The 18964-nt window shown below is 35.9% G+C and overlaps 1 protein-coding gene across 1 annotated transcript in view; it reads left to right on the top strand.

The window, feature by feature from the left end:
• RFX6 (regulatory factor X6) overlaps window positions 1-18964 on the top strand; it is a 61116-nt gene that overhangs the window by 7018 nt on the left and 35134 nt on the right. Inside the window, exons 5-6 of the mRNA XM_004740074.3 lie at window positions 11201-11278; window positions 12509-12536. Of these exons, the coding sequence (XP_004740131.1) occupies window positions 11201-11278; window positions 12509-12536 (106 nt within the window). The remainder of the gene's footprint in view (window positions 1-11200; window positions 11279-12508; window positions 12537-18964) is intronic.

Genomic DNA, 18964 nt, shown 5'->3' with positions numbered 1-18964 from the left:
TTATGAATTCTCTTCAACGGGTCTCTCTCCATTCTCACTTTCATAATCTGGCCTTCACTCTGTTTTTCCAGTCCACTTAATACAACTCTTGAAATCAACCTTCTGAAACTTTTAGCAGCTCATGGCAGATTTTTCTCACCTTGACATTCAAGGTCCATTATGGTTTAGTCACAAGCCATTTGCCTACCTTACCACCTGCTTCTCACTTCTCAGCATGGAACCTGTGTTCCCATCAAATTAGGGCCAGTACCCTCTGCCTCTTCCTCAGATGTCATTCGTTTGTTCACGCTGTCGTCCTCCATGGAAAATTCCCTTTCTCTTGCAGGTATGTTGAAAGCTTACCCATTGAAAAGAATGCCTCATAAACTCCCTCTTCTTTTGAATTTTTACTTATCTCTTGATTTCTTTCCCCCCCACCCAGGCATAATTTTATTTATTTATTTTTAAATTTTTAATTTTTTATAAACATATATTTTTATCCCCAGGGGTACAGGTCTGTGAATCACCAGGTTTGCACACGTCACAGCACTCACCAAAGCACATACCCTCCCCAATGTCCATAATCCCACCCCCTTCTCCCAACCTCCCTCCCCCCAGCAACCCTCAGTTTGTTTTGTGAGATTAAGAGTCACTTATGGTTTGTCTCCCTCCCAATTCCATCTTGTTTCATTGATTCTTCTTCTACCCACTTAAGCCCCCATGTTGCATCACCACTTCCTCATATCAGGGAGATCATATGATTTCTTTTTTTAAAATTAATTTATTTTTTAAATTTCTTTTCAGAAATTAAATGAATTAACAGAAATTAAATGAATTAACATAATTCATTTTTTATGCACTGTACCCAGTGCTCCATGCCATATGTGCTCTCCATAATACCTACCACCTGGCTCCCCCAACCTCCCACACCCCCGCCCCTTCAAAAGCCTCAGATTGTTTTTCAGAGTCCATAGTCTCTCATGGTTCATCTCCCCTTCCAATTTCCCTCAACTGTATGCTCCCTCTCTGTGCCCTCAGAGCAGTTCATTCGTACCTATCTTAATGTGAAATTAACTTATCTCTTCCCCCTCAAAAGATACTATTTTGTGGATAGAGACTTTGTTTCATTCACTTTCATAACCTTTGCTATATAACAGATGATCGATGAATATTTATTTAACTGATTCCTATTAATGTTAACAACCTGTGGTCTGAGAAGAAGTGATAAAATGCCAGATTGAAAGCCACTAAGTAAGTTCTTCCCTTCTAACCAAGTCAGGACTTATCTTTCAAAGTTCAATCAGTTTAACTGGCTGATTTCTAATGAATTTGACTCCTACTGACTTGTGTAGGTGGAGGAAAGATCAGATAGTGTTTGACGTAGGTAAGTAGTAGGAAAAGAGCCAAAGCAATGCAGAGAAATCCTCTTCATGGGTCTGCAGGAGGACAGGCAGGCAGGCTGCAGAGAAAGCCAATTAATCCTAGAAGGAGCCTTCAGGATTAGGGATGAATCATTAACCGTGTCCATTGTGACACTCTGAGGCTCCAGCGTTTAGGTTTAGGTAACAATATGTGGTAACTTCAGGCAATTTATCTGACATCTAAAAGCAGATGTGCCCAAGAGGGAAGCATTAATAATTTGAATTTTTTCCTACCTTCCTGATATGCCATTTGCTTTTTGTAGCTTGCTTATTATATTCATGGTATTTTGATATCCTGGGGAAAAGGCATGTTCCATAGGGAAACTGAGGATGTTGAATGATACAGTGAGATGGAAAGTTTGTGTATCTTGCAATTGACAATGTTTTGATGTAATTATTCTTAGCCAGATAGTTTTCCCATCTTTATTTATTTCTAAGAGTTGCCTAGAGTTAGGAGCATGAAGTTTAGAGTTGGGCAATTCTGAACTTTTATTTTATTACTTCCATGTATAGTCCCTGTGTGACACCAGATGAATTGTTCAGTTTTTCATCAGTAAAGATGGTATACAGTGTCTGTATCACAGGTTTGTTGTGAGAATTAAATGAGTAAAGTATAGGAATGGGTGGAGAAATGAATATGCTTTCAACCTGACTGTCCTTGATAATATGAAACTATCCCAAAATCAGCAATGCAATTAAAAGTTACTATTTATCGAGCACTGCACACACATACACACAAGAACACTCACAACCACACACTCTCAAATCCTTACAGTGACAATACAAGATGGAATTACTGTATTTTACAAATGAGAAGACTAGTTCAAAGATGATTGACTTGCCTGAAGCCACACACATGCTGTAAAATAACAATGTTGGCATTTAAGTCAAAGTTTATCTGACTCTACAGTTTGTGCTTTGTCAACTAGTAAATCCTACTTCCCACCTCATATCAGCCATATCAAGACAATAATTATTTAATTGAATTTTTGATTTTTTGAGGTATAAATTTCATTTTTTGCCTAATCTGTTTTAAAAACTTACTAATGTATCAGATTTTTCTGATTCTTTCAGAATCTTTTAGATTCTTTTTTAAAGATTTTATTTATTTATTTGAAGGAAAGAGAGAAAAAGAGTACGAATATAGGGCAGGGGAAGAGGCGGAAGCCAGTTCCCCTGTGAGCAGGAAGCCCTATACAGGGCTGACCCCAGAACCCTGGGAATCTGGACCCTGACCTGAGCAGAAGTCATTTGCTCAACCAACTGAGCCACCCAAGCTCTCCTAAACAGCTAATATTTTCTGAAGCCTTAATCATAAGGCACTTTAAATTATTTTATATTTATTTAGAGATATTTATGTTTTATATAAAAACAAATGTGTGGCACAACCACACATTTACTTTTTTTTTTTTTTTTTAAGATTTTATTTATTTATTTGACACAGAGAGAGAGATCGCAAGTAGGCAGAGAGGCAGGCAGAGAGAGAGAAAGGGAAGCAGGCTCTCTGCTGAGCAGAGAGCCCGATGTGGGGCTCCATCCCAGACCTGAGCCGAAGGCAGAGGCTTTAACCCACTGAGCAACCCAGGCGCCCCCACGCTTACTTTTTGCTTTTAATCTTTGTTCTGAACATTTCTCTATGTTGGTATGTTATCTTTATAGTCATCATTTCTAATGACTAGTTAATATCTCAAAAGTTTAATATTTTTGTGTCCATAGAAATATAAAAATATATTAAAATATAAAAAAATATAAAGAATATTTTATGTCTATAGTAATATGAGTTGGTGAAACTGAATGAAGAAGTAAGAATATTTTGGAGAAAGAGGAATTTATAATTTCTCCAAATTTTACCATTATTTTGCAAAACTTATTTTATTGCAGTAGTGTTTATAATATCACTAGATATTTATTGAATTATTTTAAAAAATAAATAAATTTAGTATTGATTTATTTTTACTTCTGTGGATCATATATTAAAATATAATAATATACAGCTGCCTAATGATTGTTATTTAAAAACATAAGCTCTCAATTTTTGCCCAAATGTCATAGAATAACTAAAGTATGTCCAGTCATTTCATTTGAGTCCTTCAAACAATTTATTTTAGATCATGATTAACTCAAAAGATTCTTCTGTATTCTGGGCAAAAGATAGCACCACTGTTTCTAAAACTGTCCTTGGATACCTTTAGGGTTCATCAAACCTCTTCAAATTTTATTCCCTGTATAAAATCTGGTAGTTGGGGAAACACTGTTCTTTGTGAGGAAGAGATTGATTAGTAGGATCTAAAAAACAGGAGTGAATTTTGTTTCTGTTTTCAGGTTCTGTTTCTCTAAGTTCTGACATAACTGAGTATTAAAATGATTGGTCCTCACTCCCCACCTTTCTGCACACGCTGCCCCTCATGAAAGTGAAAGATGAAAAAGTTTAACTAGATAAAATGAAGCAAAAATTTACTGAACCAAAGGAAGAGATAAAATATATAAAACATACATTAAAAACAAACAAAACACCCTGGGGAACCTGGGTGGCTCAGTCAGGTGTCTGCCTTGGGCTCAGGTCATGATCCCAGCATCTTGGGATGGAGCCACATATCTGGCTCCCTGCTCTCCCTCTCCAGCTCTCCTTTGCTGGTGTTCCCTCTCTTGATATTGCCCTCTATCATAAATAAATAAAAACTAAAAAAAAAAAAATAAAATAAAAACAAACAAATAATCCAAATGGACAGAATCACTAGGTAGATACCACAAATCACCAGGTATCATGCAATGTCAAAATTAGAAACAATTAAAAATTGAATAATTGTTTCCAGGGGCCTGTCTCATGTTCTACATAAGAAGCCATTGCTGCCTTTGGTTATGGGGGGAGAGGGTTGGGCAGAGAAGGTCTTTAAAAGTTAACACCTGAGTGAACCTTGGGGACAAGGTCAGTGAGTTTACAGAGACAAAGTTCTGCTCTCTGTCCCTTCCTTCACAGTCACCATCCCCTCCCTGCCAAGAAGCCCCAGTGGCAGACTCCACACATTCTCAATACCAAGATAAAAACTCACTTTTGAGTTTTTTGAGTTTTTTGTTGTTTTCTCTTTGATTTACTAACAATGCCAAAATATACATTTGATTTTTTTTTTCTGTGCAGTATTTTCGAAATCTGGGTTTTGAAAAAGTAACTGAAACAAAATCAGATAGGCACTAAAGAGTAACTAATGAAAAGTAATTTTTGCCTATCATGTCATGAATGGATTATATCAATAATCAATCCATTGATATTTTTATCAGTGTATAAAGCATGGTGCTAAAGTTTTTAAGATGCAAACAGTGGGATCAAAAATTTTTCACTATTAATATTCATTTATTTAATGAGCATTTTTGTTCAGTATCGGTGCTGACTAGGCCCCAGGGACATAGCGATGAAGAAAGAAGACCTGTTTCTCACCCTTGCTCAGAAAAGCTCAGAAGAATAAGGGAGAACACAGTGGAGACCACCATGTAGATTTCATGTACACAGTAGACTGTTTGATTTGAAGTTACATTTTAATTTCTTGTAGACTTTGATCAGTTGAATCTTGGTTTTCAGACATGATGGACAAAAGCTATTATCTTATTTATTAGTAGTGATTTAGTGGGTTAATAAAACTGATATGGCAGCTGCTCTTATCATAGTAAGTTATTGCAAGTCCCTGAACAGCTTAATCCCATCATTTCCTTATCAGTGATCATTTGTGTAGTGTAAACTAACATTGGGGCTACTAGCTCAGTGGAAACATATGTTTCAGGAATTCTATATAATGACTGAACTAGAAAAGAAAAACTATAGGGGCAAGTAGAAATTTATCAGCAAATGAAGAAAAGTGTTAGACACAATGTAAATACTTTAGTAGTAAGAGCGGCAATAATTTCATTTGTCCTATTAAAAATTTTTTATATTTTATAACATGTTCACCTCAAAATGCAGACATTCAAAACTAATTAATAAATCTTTATTGCTCAAATGTAAATGGTATCTGTCATTTGAAATAAGGCTAAGGGCAATTGACACAAATGAATGAACACAATTTATTAGATAATCACAAAGATCTTTGCATTTTTTTAAAAAGATTTTATTTATTTGACATAGAGAGATTGAATGAGAGAGAAAGACAGAGAGCAAGCACAAGCAGGGGGAATGGCCTGCAGGGGAGAAGCAGGTTCCCCCTGAGCAAGGGGCTCAGGATCCCAGGATCATGACTTGAGCCAAAGGCTGCCCCTTAACTGACTGAGCCATCCAGGCGCCCCACAAAGATCCTTGTATTATGCAAATTTTCTGAGAGAAATAAGCTAGTCATACCCAGGATTTTTAAACATTTATCACATATCCTTTTAAATAAAAATGGATACGAATCATATATAGAGAAAAAACTGAAATGTTTGGAAATTTTTATTCAGAGTAACCCACAGAATCAGCATTGGGTAGCGGTATATAAATTAAAATAACCAGCTAGCACACACTTGTGCAACCCTTACCTTTTATTTGACATGCACCAACCATATGTCTTTGTTGTACTGGAATATTTCTGGCAAATATTTCCTAGCAAGATTTATTTTAGGGGAATATATTAACAGTAAAATCATGTTGTAAAATGTTGGGCTTGAGATGAAAAATCCATGTATGCTTTGCATGAAATTACTCTCCCTGGTTTTATGAGGTTTACCTTTAGCTGTTAGGAAGACAGAGCTGCTCATTTATTATCTCTTCTCTGTTCTCAAAGACATTAAATCATCACTCAAGTGATAACATGTATTTAGTAGACTAAAAGGAAGGTTAAGGGAGAAAGATTATTTATTTTATAGGTTCCAGAAGAAACTAGATATGAAAGTGCTAAAGCATTACAGTGGTCATTGCGAAATATTAAGATTTATATTCCTGGCCATAGTCTTTCTGCTTAAATACACTGACTTCATGTCCTTTGTACATATTGTTTAGCTATACCACGCTTGTTTGACCCCAGTATTTTACTGGTGACGTAGGAATGCTTGATACGACAAGGCCGTTATTGAAACTGTTGGCTATAAGGGAATCTGTGTTTTATAAGGGTCTAAATTTCTATCACGAGACATTGATTCATCCTTCAATAAGCGAGGGTTTTTCTATACAGTAATTTCTAAGGAGAGTATCAATGAAGGAAAAGATCCAGTTCCTTTCCTCTAAACCTTATAGTTTAGTGGGACAGCTAAGCCATGTAGAGACACACCAGTGGTATGAGGTATAAAGCTACCTAGGATAAATGGCCAAGAGAGGAGAGGAGCTTAAAGGACAGAGAGATTAGATTCATCTGAGAAACCAGGCAAGCTTCATGCATTAAAGCTATGCCTTGGGGTGTAAGTTAAGAAACCATGACAGAAAGGAAGAAGGGCATTCCCAGTGAAGTATTCAATCAAGTAAGGGTGCCGAGGCGAGAAAACACATGATTTGTGGAGAGCAAGTAATTGTGACAATAATAGATTAGTTTAAACAGTGCTCATGGTAGGGTTAAAGGAGTTAGTATATTTCTTATATTTAACCTATAAAAAGGTTAAAGGAGTTAGTATATTTCTTACACCATGTTAGACAAGAAATTCTTTAATCTCTACCAAATTTAAAATTGTGCTAATATATTTAAGTATCTGATACAAGATGCATGGCCTTCATTGAAAAATTCCCGTTTGTAAAGTTTTCCTTATAATGCAGTTACTTCTAAATTTTTTCATGTCATTTATTTAGTCAGCAAATGTTTATTGATTTCTATTATAGGGAGCTTACATTATAGAAAGGGTCTTTGTTTATATATGGATTATCAAATATGAAAAATCCAGATCAGTGGTGTCAGTCTTGGTGATTCCTGTTAGATATCAATGCTTGCTTAATAAGATTCATGCTGAGCTAGGAGTATTTACGCTGAGTGCAAACATATTCAAAACATCGTCACTTAATGATTTCTAATTACAAACAAAATTGAAATACAAAATTATATGTATATATGTATATATCTATATATCTTTTGCTTATATGTATGTGTGTGTGTGTGTGTGTGTGTATCTTTTGCTTCCCAAGTATGAAGGCAACATAGCCAGTTGAAACAGAGTGCTCAGTTGTGTCTGGGTTGATAGTGTCATTTACTTTTGGCCCGTGAATAAAATATAGCATTTTAGGGCTCCTGGGTGGCTCAGTCAGTCAGTCAGTTAAACGTCTGCCTTCAGCTCAGGTCATGATCCCAGTGTCCTGGGATCAAGTCCCAGGTTGGGATCCCTGCTCACTGGAGAGTCTGCTTCTCCCTCTGCCCCTCCCCTCTACTCCTGCTCTGTCTCTCTCTTTCTCTAGCAAAAACAAATAAATGAAATCTTTAAAATACAGTGTTTTAAAAGGATTTTCTTTTGCTGGGGTTGGAGCAGGGGTATGGTAAGGTATAAAATCTAGACTCTGAATGTAGTTGGAAGCATTACATACTTCTGTTTTTTTTTTTTTTTTAAGATTTTATTTATTTATTTGACAGAAAGAGACAGCGAGAGAGGAAATACAAGCAGGGGGAGTGGGAGAGGGAGAAGCAGGCTTCCCGCTGAGCAGGAAGCCCAATACATCCCAGGACGCTGGTATCATGACCTGAGCCAAAGGCAGAGGCATAACCCACTGAGCCACTCAGGCATCCCCATACTTCCATTTGTGAAGATGTTTTTCCCTAATGACTGGAAAAGAGGGGGCATAATAATACAGTCCTATTAGAAAAATAAGGAACCAATGAATTGTGTCATGAGAATACCCTTTTCTTAAAAGTCATCAGTACAAAAAAATTACAAATTCATATTAGTCAATATTATTGAGTCCTAAAGGATGGTGCAGCTTTTTTTTTTAAAAGTGACCATAAGGTGATTTTAAAAAATGGAAGTAAAATATGCCCAGTATTGGTCAGTGTGGTCAGTGTTCCATGACTGGCAAATGGTATGGCTCAGGATGCCATGAACAAGGGTGTAGAGAAGCACATTCCTGACCTGATTTTCCATGTCTGTTTTGTCATTGTATTGACATCTAGCATAGTCGTCAAGACACAGTATGTCTTCTAATACTTGTTCAAATCCTGCTTATCCTTTCTACTTGTCCTAGGCTTTTGTCTACCTCCGGGCAAGGTAATTTCTTCTCCAATCTGCGTGAAGAACCACCTTACCATAGTATGATAGTATGTGCATGTTGAAAAAAGGATCATAGATGAGAAACAAGAAGATCAAAGTTCTGATAAAAGAAAATGATCAACTTTTAAAACAATGCTTACCATATATTACTTTAGCAAGTGGCTAAAATACAGTTATTTAAACTCTAGCATCTATAGAATAAATAGAGAACTGTGCCAGAGAACATGAAATTACAATATATTTCCATTATAATTGATCCCGCTTTTCTCAAACATCCCTTGCTTTATCTCTTTTAACACAAAGACATTCCCTCTGCTATCTTTGTTCCAAAATTTAATCAAGAAAATATTAATACTTATTTCAGACTCTTAGGTTCATTAACTAATTCTAATATACTTGGCCCAATAACATCTAAATCTGCTCATTTTTTGTGGTTTTTAGGTATTTCTCCTTATCTATAGCTGTTTTGGAGTAAGGTCTTTGCGACTTAAATAAGCTTCCTTCTTTTAATTTCTCACTGGAGAATTAAGTCAGGTCCATATTTTGGAGTTTCCATCGCTCTAATCCTTCCTTCATCTCCAATATACTCTGTTCCAATATACCTTAGGGGTTCTTCTTTTCCTCATCTACTCTAAGATTTTCTTATTTTAGATACTGTAAAACAGGAACAATTATAAACCTCCTCTGCTCAGGTTAACAGACTCCTTATTGTCCTTGTATTGAAAACTTGTTCCCAGTTCACAGAATTCAGATAATATCTCCATTTACCTTGATCATCCCTCCTACCATTTCTCAAATATGTTTATTATAATAAATGTAATTTTTGTTTTCATATTTAAAAATTCTTTCTTCTCCATCTCAAGTAGTGCAGGGTCATTAAAAGTGACTTCTTTGCCCTTAGAACTTATTGGGAGAGAAGCCATCTCTGGGCCTCACAGTCTGAAAGGCTCTCTGCTGGCCCTTCTCCCACTGCTCTTTTTCTCAGGAGACTAGGGGTCCATAGCTTGAGTAAATATGTCCACTGCAAGACCACATTCTCTTTCTAGCCCACATTGCAGGTCCCTGGGGCCCCAGAATTCTCTGTCCAAACAGCCCCACGCCTGCCTTCTCCCTCCTATGTGGGACTCTTCCCCGGCCCATCCTGAAAAGGGTGCCGTGCTCCACCAGTTTAAATAGATCTGAAAGGTGACCACAGGTAATAGCTCTTTGGTGGTGGTGGTTGAAGGATTGGATTGATCTTGGACATGGAGGCTGTGTGTTCACAAGAGGTTCCTCATAGTGAACAGAAGAGCAGGGCCTGGGAAGAGAAGGGTTGAGGATGGCTCTTCTCCCACCACCATGTTCACACATGAAGAGTTCTAAATTCAAACCCACCTACCCGATCATCATGGAGGTATATTGTCAAGATAGAAGAACAGGGGTATTTTATTGAGTGGTTTGTTAGCTTGACTTATATTTAAATACTTAAATATATGGTATTGGGCTTTCATTTGTACTCTTGTCCTAGACCTTGAAAATGTTTAGGGGTGAATTTGCTCTGCCAAGCCATTTATTTATTTATTTATTTATTTTATCGTTAGATCAGAAAAGGGGCCCCTGAAACAGATCCTTCACTTAGTTGTCCACTTCAAACCCAGGTGATGATGCTAAGTAATAAAATTTTAAATATGGTCACATTGAAGTCTTATGGAAAGCCCCTTACTCCTGTTTATTTCATTCCTTACCTGGTTTTAGATGAATGCAAATGGAAACAATAGATAAGGAAGCAAGTGCTGCTGCTGCATGGGTTATGGGAGGGGAAGAAGAGGGGATGTGGAAGTTAGCTGGTGTTGGCCACACTTCCTCAATCCCCACTATTTGATGAGCTTTTGTATAATAGTTGCAGTGTTTGTACTTGGGTATATCATCAGTCAGAATTCTGCAGTTGAGAAGAATGAGTTGCAACTTGAGAACTGATGAAATGCTATTCTTGTCTGTAGCTCAGGATCCATAGACACATCTATAACAAATTATTTGTAACACTGTTACTTTCCATGTTGCATGTTTCCATTGACTCATGACATAGTTTTCCCCTCATTGTTGCTCAAAACTTTGAAGTGAAAATGACAAGGAATTGGACTTCTCATTCCTCATGAGGAAAATAACTTGGAGGATCACATGTTCCATACATATCCCTGTGCATGACATTGGTGTCTTCCTCCATGCAATGTCATACTATTTTCTCCATCCATTAAATACACTGTAAAGGAAACCTATCATTTTCTTGTTCAACTGACTATGTTCAAATTGAACAGCAGTTTGCAGATAGATACTTGGTATACTTGGAGCCTGTGCTGACATTTACAAATTTAGGTGACTACATTTAAATGTCTACATTGACAAATGTTTTGGTTTTTGAAACCCAATTTATTTTAGGGGTTCGTAGGGGATTAAAAAAGGGGATCCTTTTTTAATCCCAGAGCCAGAAATATGACCATAAGTAGGGCTAAACACCATCAAGGGGATTTAGCACATTAAGGTGCTATTTGAAAAAATATCAGGAAAGGAAGTGATAAAGGGGTTGCAGTTCTTACTTGTGCTTTCCTTCAACTATGCTTTAGTTTCCTTTTCCCCTTCAAAAAATGCTTTCATTAACACAGAGCCGATTCCTGTCCTTGCTCTAGGTATCATTATTATGGGATTGGCATCAAAGAGAGCAGTGCATATTACCACTCCGTTTATTCTGGAAAGGGCCTGACAAGGTAGAGTTCTACTTTTTTCAAGACGAGTTCTCTGCATTTCTTTACCGATGCATAATAGCAATTGAATAAGACTCTCATTTTGTTTATTGGAATGTTTTCTTTAAAGCATCAGACCTTAATTTCAACTTTGTATGGACATTTACAACGATGTGGTCTAGATTACCAGGGAATTTATATAATTGCTATCATTAATGAGAAATTGATAGTGAACAAGATCTCCCAGAGAGATGAAAAAGGAGAAATCAAGGAAGCAGAATTGCTTTTAAATTAGTATTTACTCATAAGACTAGGTCTGTTTTCAGGCTGGTTTCGATAAAATATAGGCAGAAAAATGTATTTTTTCCCCCAAGGGATAAACTGTTTTAAAAATCTGTGAGGTTGGGTTGCCTGGCTGGTTCATGAAGTCGATAGAGCGTTTGACTCAATCTCAGGATCCTGAGTTCAAGCCCCACACTGGGTGTGGAGCCTACTCAAAACAAAATAAAATAAAAATCTATGTGCTCGATCAACACCTTACAGAGATGAAAAGTTTATTATAAGTCATCTCTAATAATACATTCTTTGAATACCAGCTTACCTTAAGTGAGTTAAAGCTAATGACCTGCTGAATCTGTATGAAAGAAAAAACACAAATGAATATAAAAGAACACACTTCTCTAATCTATCCTTAGCTATCAAAAGGAGGTCATGAATAAGTGGGGTGACATCCAACAAAACCAGTGATACTATACAATTATTATTTTTTAAATACTGGATCTCTGAATAATTAAATCTGCATGTTAACTTATGGTAATCTGCTCTTAGCTTGCAAAGGAATAAATTAATTTGAAAAGTAAAGTAACTTGTATAAAAAAATCATTTGGGTCACCTAAGTCATACCAAGATGAACTCAGATGTGGTAAAGAACATAATGGTGGCTTACTGGCTGTATTTACTGGAAAATGAAGGTATAGCTGGGACAAAAATAAATATTTCATGTCAAGTGTGCTTTGCTTGCATCAGATCCTATCTGATTTCCTTAAATATTCTTCATTTTACTTTCCCTTAATAGTTTATTTTTTAAGTAACTTGAGAAGAATGTGTGGGTCTCTTTGAAAATCAAACTGATTTCTCCAGGTTTATTTCACTAATCATGATCGAAGTCACCACTTTAGTGGGCCTTCTGCATTTCTTTGATTGCTGTAATTTTATATTTCTATTTTAACTAATGAAAATGTACTGATTTTTAAGGTTTTCTGGAAGCAAGCTGAAGAATGAGGTAAGAATTATTTTAATTTCTATTTGTGTCTGCCATAACATGTACTGCAAACTGAACAATAAGTGCTAACCATCCTTGCTGGCAAATATACCAAAAAATGTTAATTTCTGAGGAGCCTGTTGAATGATTGAGAACTTCAGACAGAGCTAAGTTTGATTTGGGGCAATTGATGTTTCTTTACATGTACATACTGAACAATTTCCAGTTAGCCTAGGAAGGGAAATTTTTCAGTTATTCTTGCCTAATATCAGAAACTTAAGAGATTGCAAAAAAAGACCATTCCTGATCTAAGAAATTTCCATTTAAATATAAACAGAAATCCTAAAGCTGGGGATATGGAAGAAATTGGTATTTGGAATATACCCATTTAGACAAAACCTTTAATAGTTATCAAGAAGCCCAAATTTTATGCTGTGGTTTGTTTGAACCTCATGTGTGTGTGTGTGTGTGTGTGTGTGTGTGTAGGCAGTTTGCTGATCTCTTCTACAATGTGGAGATGGGGTGGGAGCCAGGGAGAAAGGGTACGTGTCTCTAGCACGCACACACTCAGGCACTTTCTCCCTAGACTCCTCTCCCTACCCCCAGCCAAGGAACAAATCAGCAAACTGCTTTTATCTAAATGAGTTAGACTACCATTAGGGACTGCATGGCTAATTAGGCACACGATAAGGCCTTCATTATCCTTAAGTTATCTAATCATTAAAAAGAGGTGCCACAGAACTAAGGGCACATGACAATGTGTTGTGTGGTAAATCTGAACCTGAGGTAAATTGTAAACCCATTAGTTTGGTCAAATGATGCAAGCATATTACCTTAAGAAATAATATAAAACCCCCAACCCTTTGAAATGACCAATTTCTTCCCACCAATGCTTTTAATACAGTTAATGGCTAATTACATAATAAAATCCTCTAGATTGCTCTTTTTATCAATGAAATAATAGCTCTTTATTAGATAAACAATTGTGAAAGTGCAAAAATATTGACTTAGAAATACACTTCAGTTGACTGAAGTTTATGTCAATAGGGAATTTAAGTAATTTCTCTCAGGTGTTCTTTCTACCACTTTGATGAGGCTGCTGGTGCCAGTGAGCCATCAGCTCTTACAACATGTGTATGGCAAGGCTCACTTTACAGAATAAAGGAAAAAGTGCTTCTCGGGTGTACTGTTTCCTCCTCAGAGGAGTCCACTACAAAGGCAGATACAGATTTCGTTAATAAATTTAAAATATAATACTTTCATTAGGCTACACAGCCTATATTTCCAAAGACACCTGAAACAATAATAGAGTATCGTTATTGTGATGATTATAGAAATGAACACGAGGGCATCCTAAAGACTCAGAACTGCCCCAAATACTTTAAAAAATGATAATAGAATATTTGTTTAACAAAGTCGAAATTTTAAAAAATTACTTTGTACCTGAGGTGATCAGCCATCATAGTTTGCTCAGGACGTGAGACTTTCAGTATAAACCTACATGTACTTCAGCTCATTTGAACACTGATAACTGTGAGGTAGGGAAAATAGGTGTTAGCATTGCTAATTTACAACAGTTGTATTTGCTTTTTAAAATATTTTGAATAAAGTTCTATTTTTTAAAACTTATGGGCAAGATATTAATGTCTAGGCATATGGAGTTAAAGGTACTAGGGGACAAATAGTGAATGGACAGATTTGCTTTTTTCCAGTGTAGCAGGAAAACATGTCTTTAAAGTAATTATATGTGGGGCACCTGGGTGGCTCAGTGGGTTAAGCCTCTGCCTTCAGCTCAGGTCATGGTCTCAGGGTCCTTGGATCAAGACCCACATCGAGCTCTCTGCTCAGCAGGGAGCCTGCTTCCTCCCTTCTCTCTGCCTGCCTCTCTGCCTACTTGTGATCTCTGCCTGTCAAATAAATAAATAAAATCTTTTAAAAAAGTAATTATACGTAATTACAAAGGGTATCATAAGTGTTAACCTAGTTGAAGTGGTTAAGGACATTCCCCATAAGAAGTGACATTTAAGGAAAGAACTGAGAATAAGTGAGGGTTTGGAGGAGTGGATTTGGGGAGGAGAGGACCAGTGGATAGAATAGAGGTAACAGCATAGGTTAATGTTTCTCAGACTTAGTATTACTGACATTTTGGGTGGCATAATTCTGTGCTGTGGGGGATGTCCTGTGCACGGAAGGATGTTTAGCAACATCACAGTGTCTCTGGTTTCTATTCACCAAATTCCACACCCTCCCCAACGTGACAACCAAAAATGGCCTCAGATCTTACCAAATGTCAACGAGTGCTATATGGGAAGGCAGACAAGAGGAGCATCCTGTCATAGATATATGCATAAATCTGGATGAGAATATCTGGACTAGGATAATAGCTCTAGGGATGGAGAAAAGTGGGTGATTTTAGATAGGAAACTGGAAAAGAAGCAGGCAGAAAGAATAAAAAGATAATGGGTTCAGTTTGAGACTTACCGTATTTGAAGTGCTTATGAAATATTCTGTATAGACTTGCAGTGAGCAGCTGAGTATGTGACTGGAACAGAGTACTTAGCTAGACATTTACTTTGATGGGGTTTGAAGCCATGGTAATGGATAAAAGTGTCTAGGGAAAAACCCAAATGATAATGGAAGAGGCCATAAGAAAAGAGTTGTGAAAAGCAGGGAAAAAAGATAAGGGTTGGTAAGATAACTGAGGAGAACCCAAAGAGGTAAGAAAAGGAAGAGGAGAATTTAGTGGCACAGAGGCGAAAGAATGCTTTCAACAGAAGGGAATGGTTACTGCTACAAAATGGCGCTAAAAGTTCATGAAGACAATGGCTGAAAAAGGTCTATGGTATTAGTTAACCGGAGAGAATCAATGACTTTGGGAAAAACACTTTTCAGTGGAGAGCTGGGGTTTGATTGGTTTGTGAAATAAGTGGGAAGTGTCAGTGAATGTAGAAGATTTAGCCAAGTCGAGGGTGATAGTTGGAGGAAGACTTGAAATTTAATTTTGAAAGATGATTAGACTATCATTCTAATGTTGGTAAGATAGATCCAATAAAGAGGCGAGACTGGAGATATAAAAGAGAGGGGAAAGCTGAGAGCCCAGGGAAGAGCTTCAGAGTGGAGGAAGCGGCTCTAGAGGGAAGGAACACTTTTCTCATTAGAACAGGAAGAGGAAAAATTTAAGTTCAGTTGCAAGTAGATTAGTAGATTTTGTGGCAGGAAATTGAGGTAGTTTTGTGGTTTTATATTTCTCTCTGAGGTATTATTAGTCAGTTAGGTTATCTGTAGTGAGTAAAAGTCATGGGGTAAGAAGAGTTTGAAGAGCTTAAAGAAAGCCCCAGTTCTTCTCAATCAGGATGCCACAGAGTTGTAGCCCTCGGGACTCACTGTATGTAAGGACTATAGGTATGTAAGGAACAAGTTAGGCATATAGAATGGTACTGGCCAAATAGCATCCTTAGGAAAATTCTGAAAGTGGTCATTCAAATCTTTTTCTATAGGACTTAATTTTCTCATAGATACCCTACTAAGAGAGGTGGAAACAATCTCTATGAAAAACAAGAAATGTAGGGCATTATAAAATTAAATTGCAGGAACCAGAAGAAATGCAAAATATTTAGGAGCAACCATAATAAGAGAAGCTTATTACCTACTTGAAAAAAATACAGGCATAAAAGAAATTTTTATTTATTTTTTTAAATCTATTTTTTAAAAATAATGGTAACTATACTCTTTAATCCCTATCCCCCAGCTCCTTCATCCTCCTAGCTGGTAACCATCGGTTTGTTCTCTGTAGTTAAGATTCTGTTTCTTGGTTTGTCTCTCTCTCTCTCCTTTTTGATCCTTTGCTCATTTGTTTTATTTCTTAAATTCCACAGAAGAGAGAAATCATATGGTATTTGTCTTTCTCTGACTGACCTATTTCACTCAGCATTATGGTCTTTAGCTCTATTCATGCTGTTGTAAATGGCAAGACTTGATTCTTTTTAATAGCTGAATAATCTATTTTATATATAATGTATATACATATATATGTGTATATGTATATATGTGTGTGTGCATATATATATACATACATAGACTATCATGCGTATATATACGCATATATATGTATGTATATATATAGATCAATGCGTATATATATGCATATATATATGTACATACATATATATATGCACACACACAAATCACATCTTTTTTATCCACGGGCTGTTTTTATAGTTTGGCTTTTATAAATAAAGGTGCATGTGTTTTTGTATTTTGGGGGTAAATGCTCAGTAGTGCAATTCCTGGATAACAAGATAATTCCATTTTCAATTATTTTAGGAACCTTCATACAGTTTTCTAGTGGGAGCACCAGTTTGCATTGCTCCCAACAGGTCAAAGGGCTTTTTTTTTTTTTTTTCTCTCCAGATCCTCACCAATACTTGTTGTTTCTTGTTTTGTTGATTTTAGCCATTCTGACAGGTGTGAGGCAATATCTTATTGTAGTTTTGCTTTGCATTTCCCTGATGTCAAGCATCTTTGCATGTGTCTGTTGGCCATCTGTATGTCTTCTTTGGAGAAATGACTTTTCATGTTTTCTGCCCATTTTTAAATTGGATTATTTGTTTCTGGATATTGAGTTGTATCAGTTCTTTATATATTTTGAATATTAACCCTTTATCAGATATGTTACTTGCAAATATCTTCCCCTATTCAGTAGATTAATTTTTAGTTTGGTTGATTGTTTCCTTCATTGTGAAGAAACTTTTTACTTTAAATGGAAATTTTAAGTGAAAACACATATCCCATTCCTGGATAGTTATGCTAGATATTATAAATGTACCAATTCTTCCTAAATTAATTTAGACATATAATACCCCAATACAATTTTGAGTGGGTAGCTAATTTTTGGAAGTGATTAAAATGACTGTACACTTGACCTAGAACAATATGCAGAAAGTAATAGTTAAGAGAAAGGTAAACAAGAATAGACAAAATGGACCTGTCTGCGAGATATCAAAATATTATGACACTATGATACAGACTCAACTGTAGGTGGAACAAATCTACAACCAAGATTAGATACCTGAAAAAAGACCCTAGTATACATAAGAGTTTACTGTACAATCAAAGAGATATTGCACCCAATGAAGGAGAAAAAAATTTTTCTTCAGTGAATTGTCTTATGTCCTTTTTGGAAGAAGATGTTGTATCAAATAAATAAATAAAATCCTTCATCATATAAAGTTAGAAAAATGAACTATTTTGGAAAAAATATATATCTCCTTCCTTGTATGAATTTCATATAAATTATTGAATATAAAATATACTTAGAAGGGAACATTTATATCTACCTCATTTCTGAATGATTCCATTTTCTAAGATGAAAACAATTTAAGAAATTTCAAAGGAAAAATATAGAAGGGAGAAATTAAAAACTACTCTGTATCAAAAGCATCATATATAAAATTTGTAGTCAAAAGAAAGACTGGAGAAAATATTTTTAGCAAATATGACAATGGGATAATACTTCTACTAATAAGGAAATCCTATCAATTTATAGAAAAATATGAGGACAACACAACAGAGTAAAAGACGTGAATAGAAAATACACATAAAGAAGAAAAGGCCAATAAATGCATGAAAAGATGTACTGCCAATAAGCAAAAAAAAATTTTTTTTAATTATATAATTGTCAAATATTAAGGAATTACTATGATGGTGGAGATGGTCTGGTAAGATAAGCTCTTTCATGTCCTTCTGGTGAACACTGAACAAACACCCTGGAAAACTGTTGCAAGGCCTGTATCAGGTCTTTAAAGTGTTCATACTCTTTCTCCCACAGCTTCACTTTTGCATGAATCTCACATAAAGAAGTAAGAGAAAATGCTTATAAAATGTCATGCAAAAATTGTGATTGGCTACTGTAAAAAGCTGTGTGCCCCTAAATTACTACTAATAAAGAAATGCTTACATCATTTATAGGACTTTTATGGGACTGAATATTATTTCACTTATTTAGAGTCTCTTTTAATGACATGGAAAATGTTAAATAGGAAGAAAAAGGAACACAAAAGCAAATATATGCATATATGGTTTCATATATGTAAATAAAATTGGATATCCATATGTCATAGATGAGTGACAGGATTAATATTCATAACTATGCTGTGCAATATAGTAGCTACTAGCCCCATGTAACATTAATTATATAAAATATTCAGTTTCTCTGACATATTAGCTACATTTCAAGTCCATAATAACCACATACGGTATTGGACAGTGCAGACATAGATCAATTTCATCATCACAGAAAGTTCTGTCAGATAACGCTGCTTTAGAATATCTAAAATATTCAACTCCATGATAAAGAGACAACCCAATAGAAATATAGCATTCCATATGAACGTGCAATTCACACAAGATGAAAAAAATAATTAGAAATAGTAGGGTGTGTTCATGGCACC

Source organism: Mustela putorius, unplaced genomic scaffold (genome assembly GCF_011764305.1).
Source record: "Mustela putorius furo isolate JIRA1106 unplaced genomic scaffold, ASM1176430v1.1 tig00003983_pilon_pilon_pilon, whole genome shotgun sequence".
Classification (NCBI taxonomy): domain Eukaryota; kingdom Metazoa; phylum Chordata; class Mammalia; order Carnivora; family Mustelidae; genus Mustela; species Mustela putorius.
Note: the sequence above shows the minus strand (reverse complement) of the source record. Positions and strands in the feature narration are given on the sequence as shown.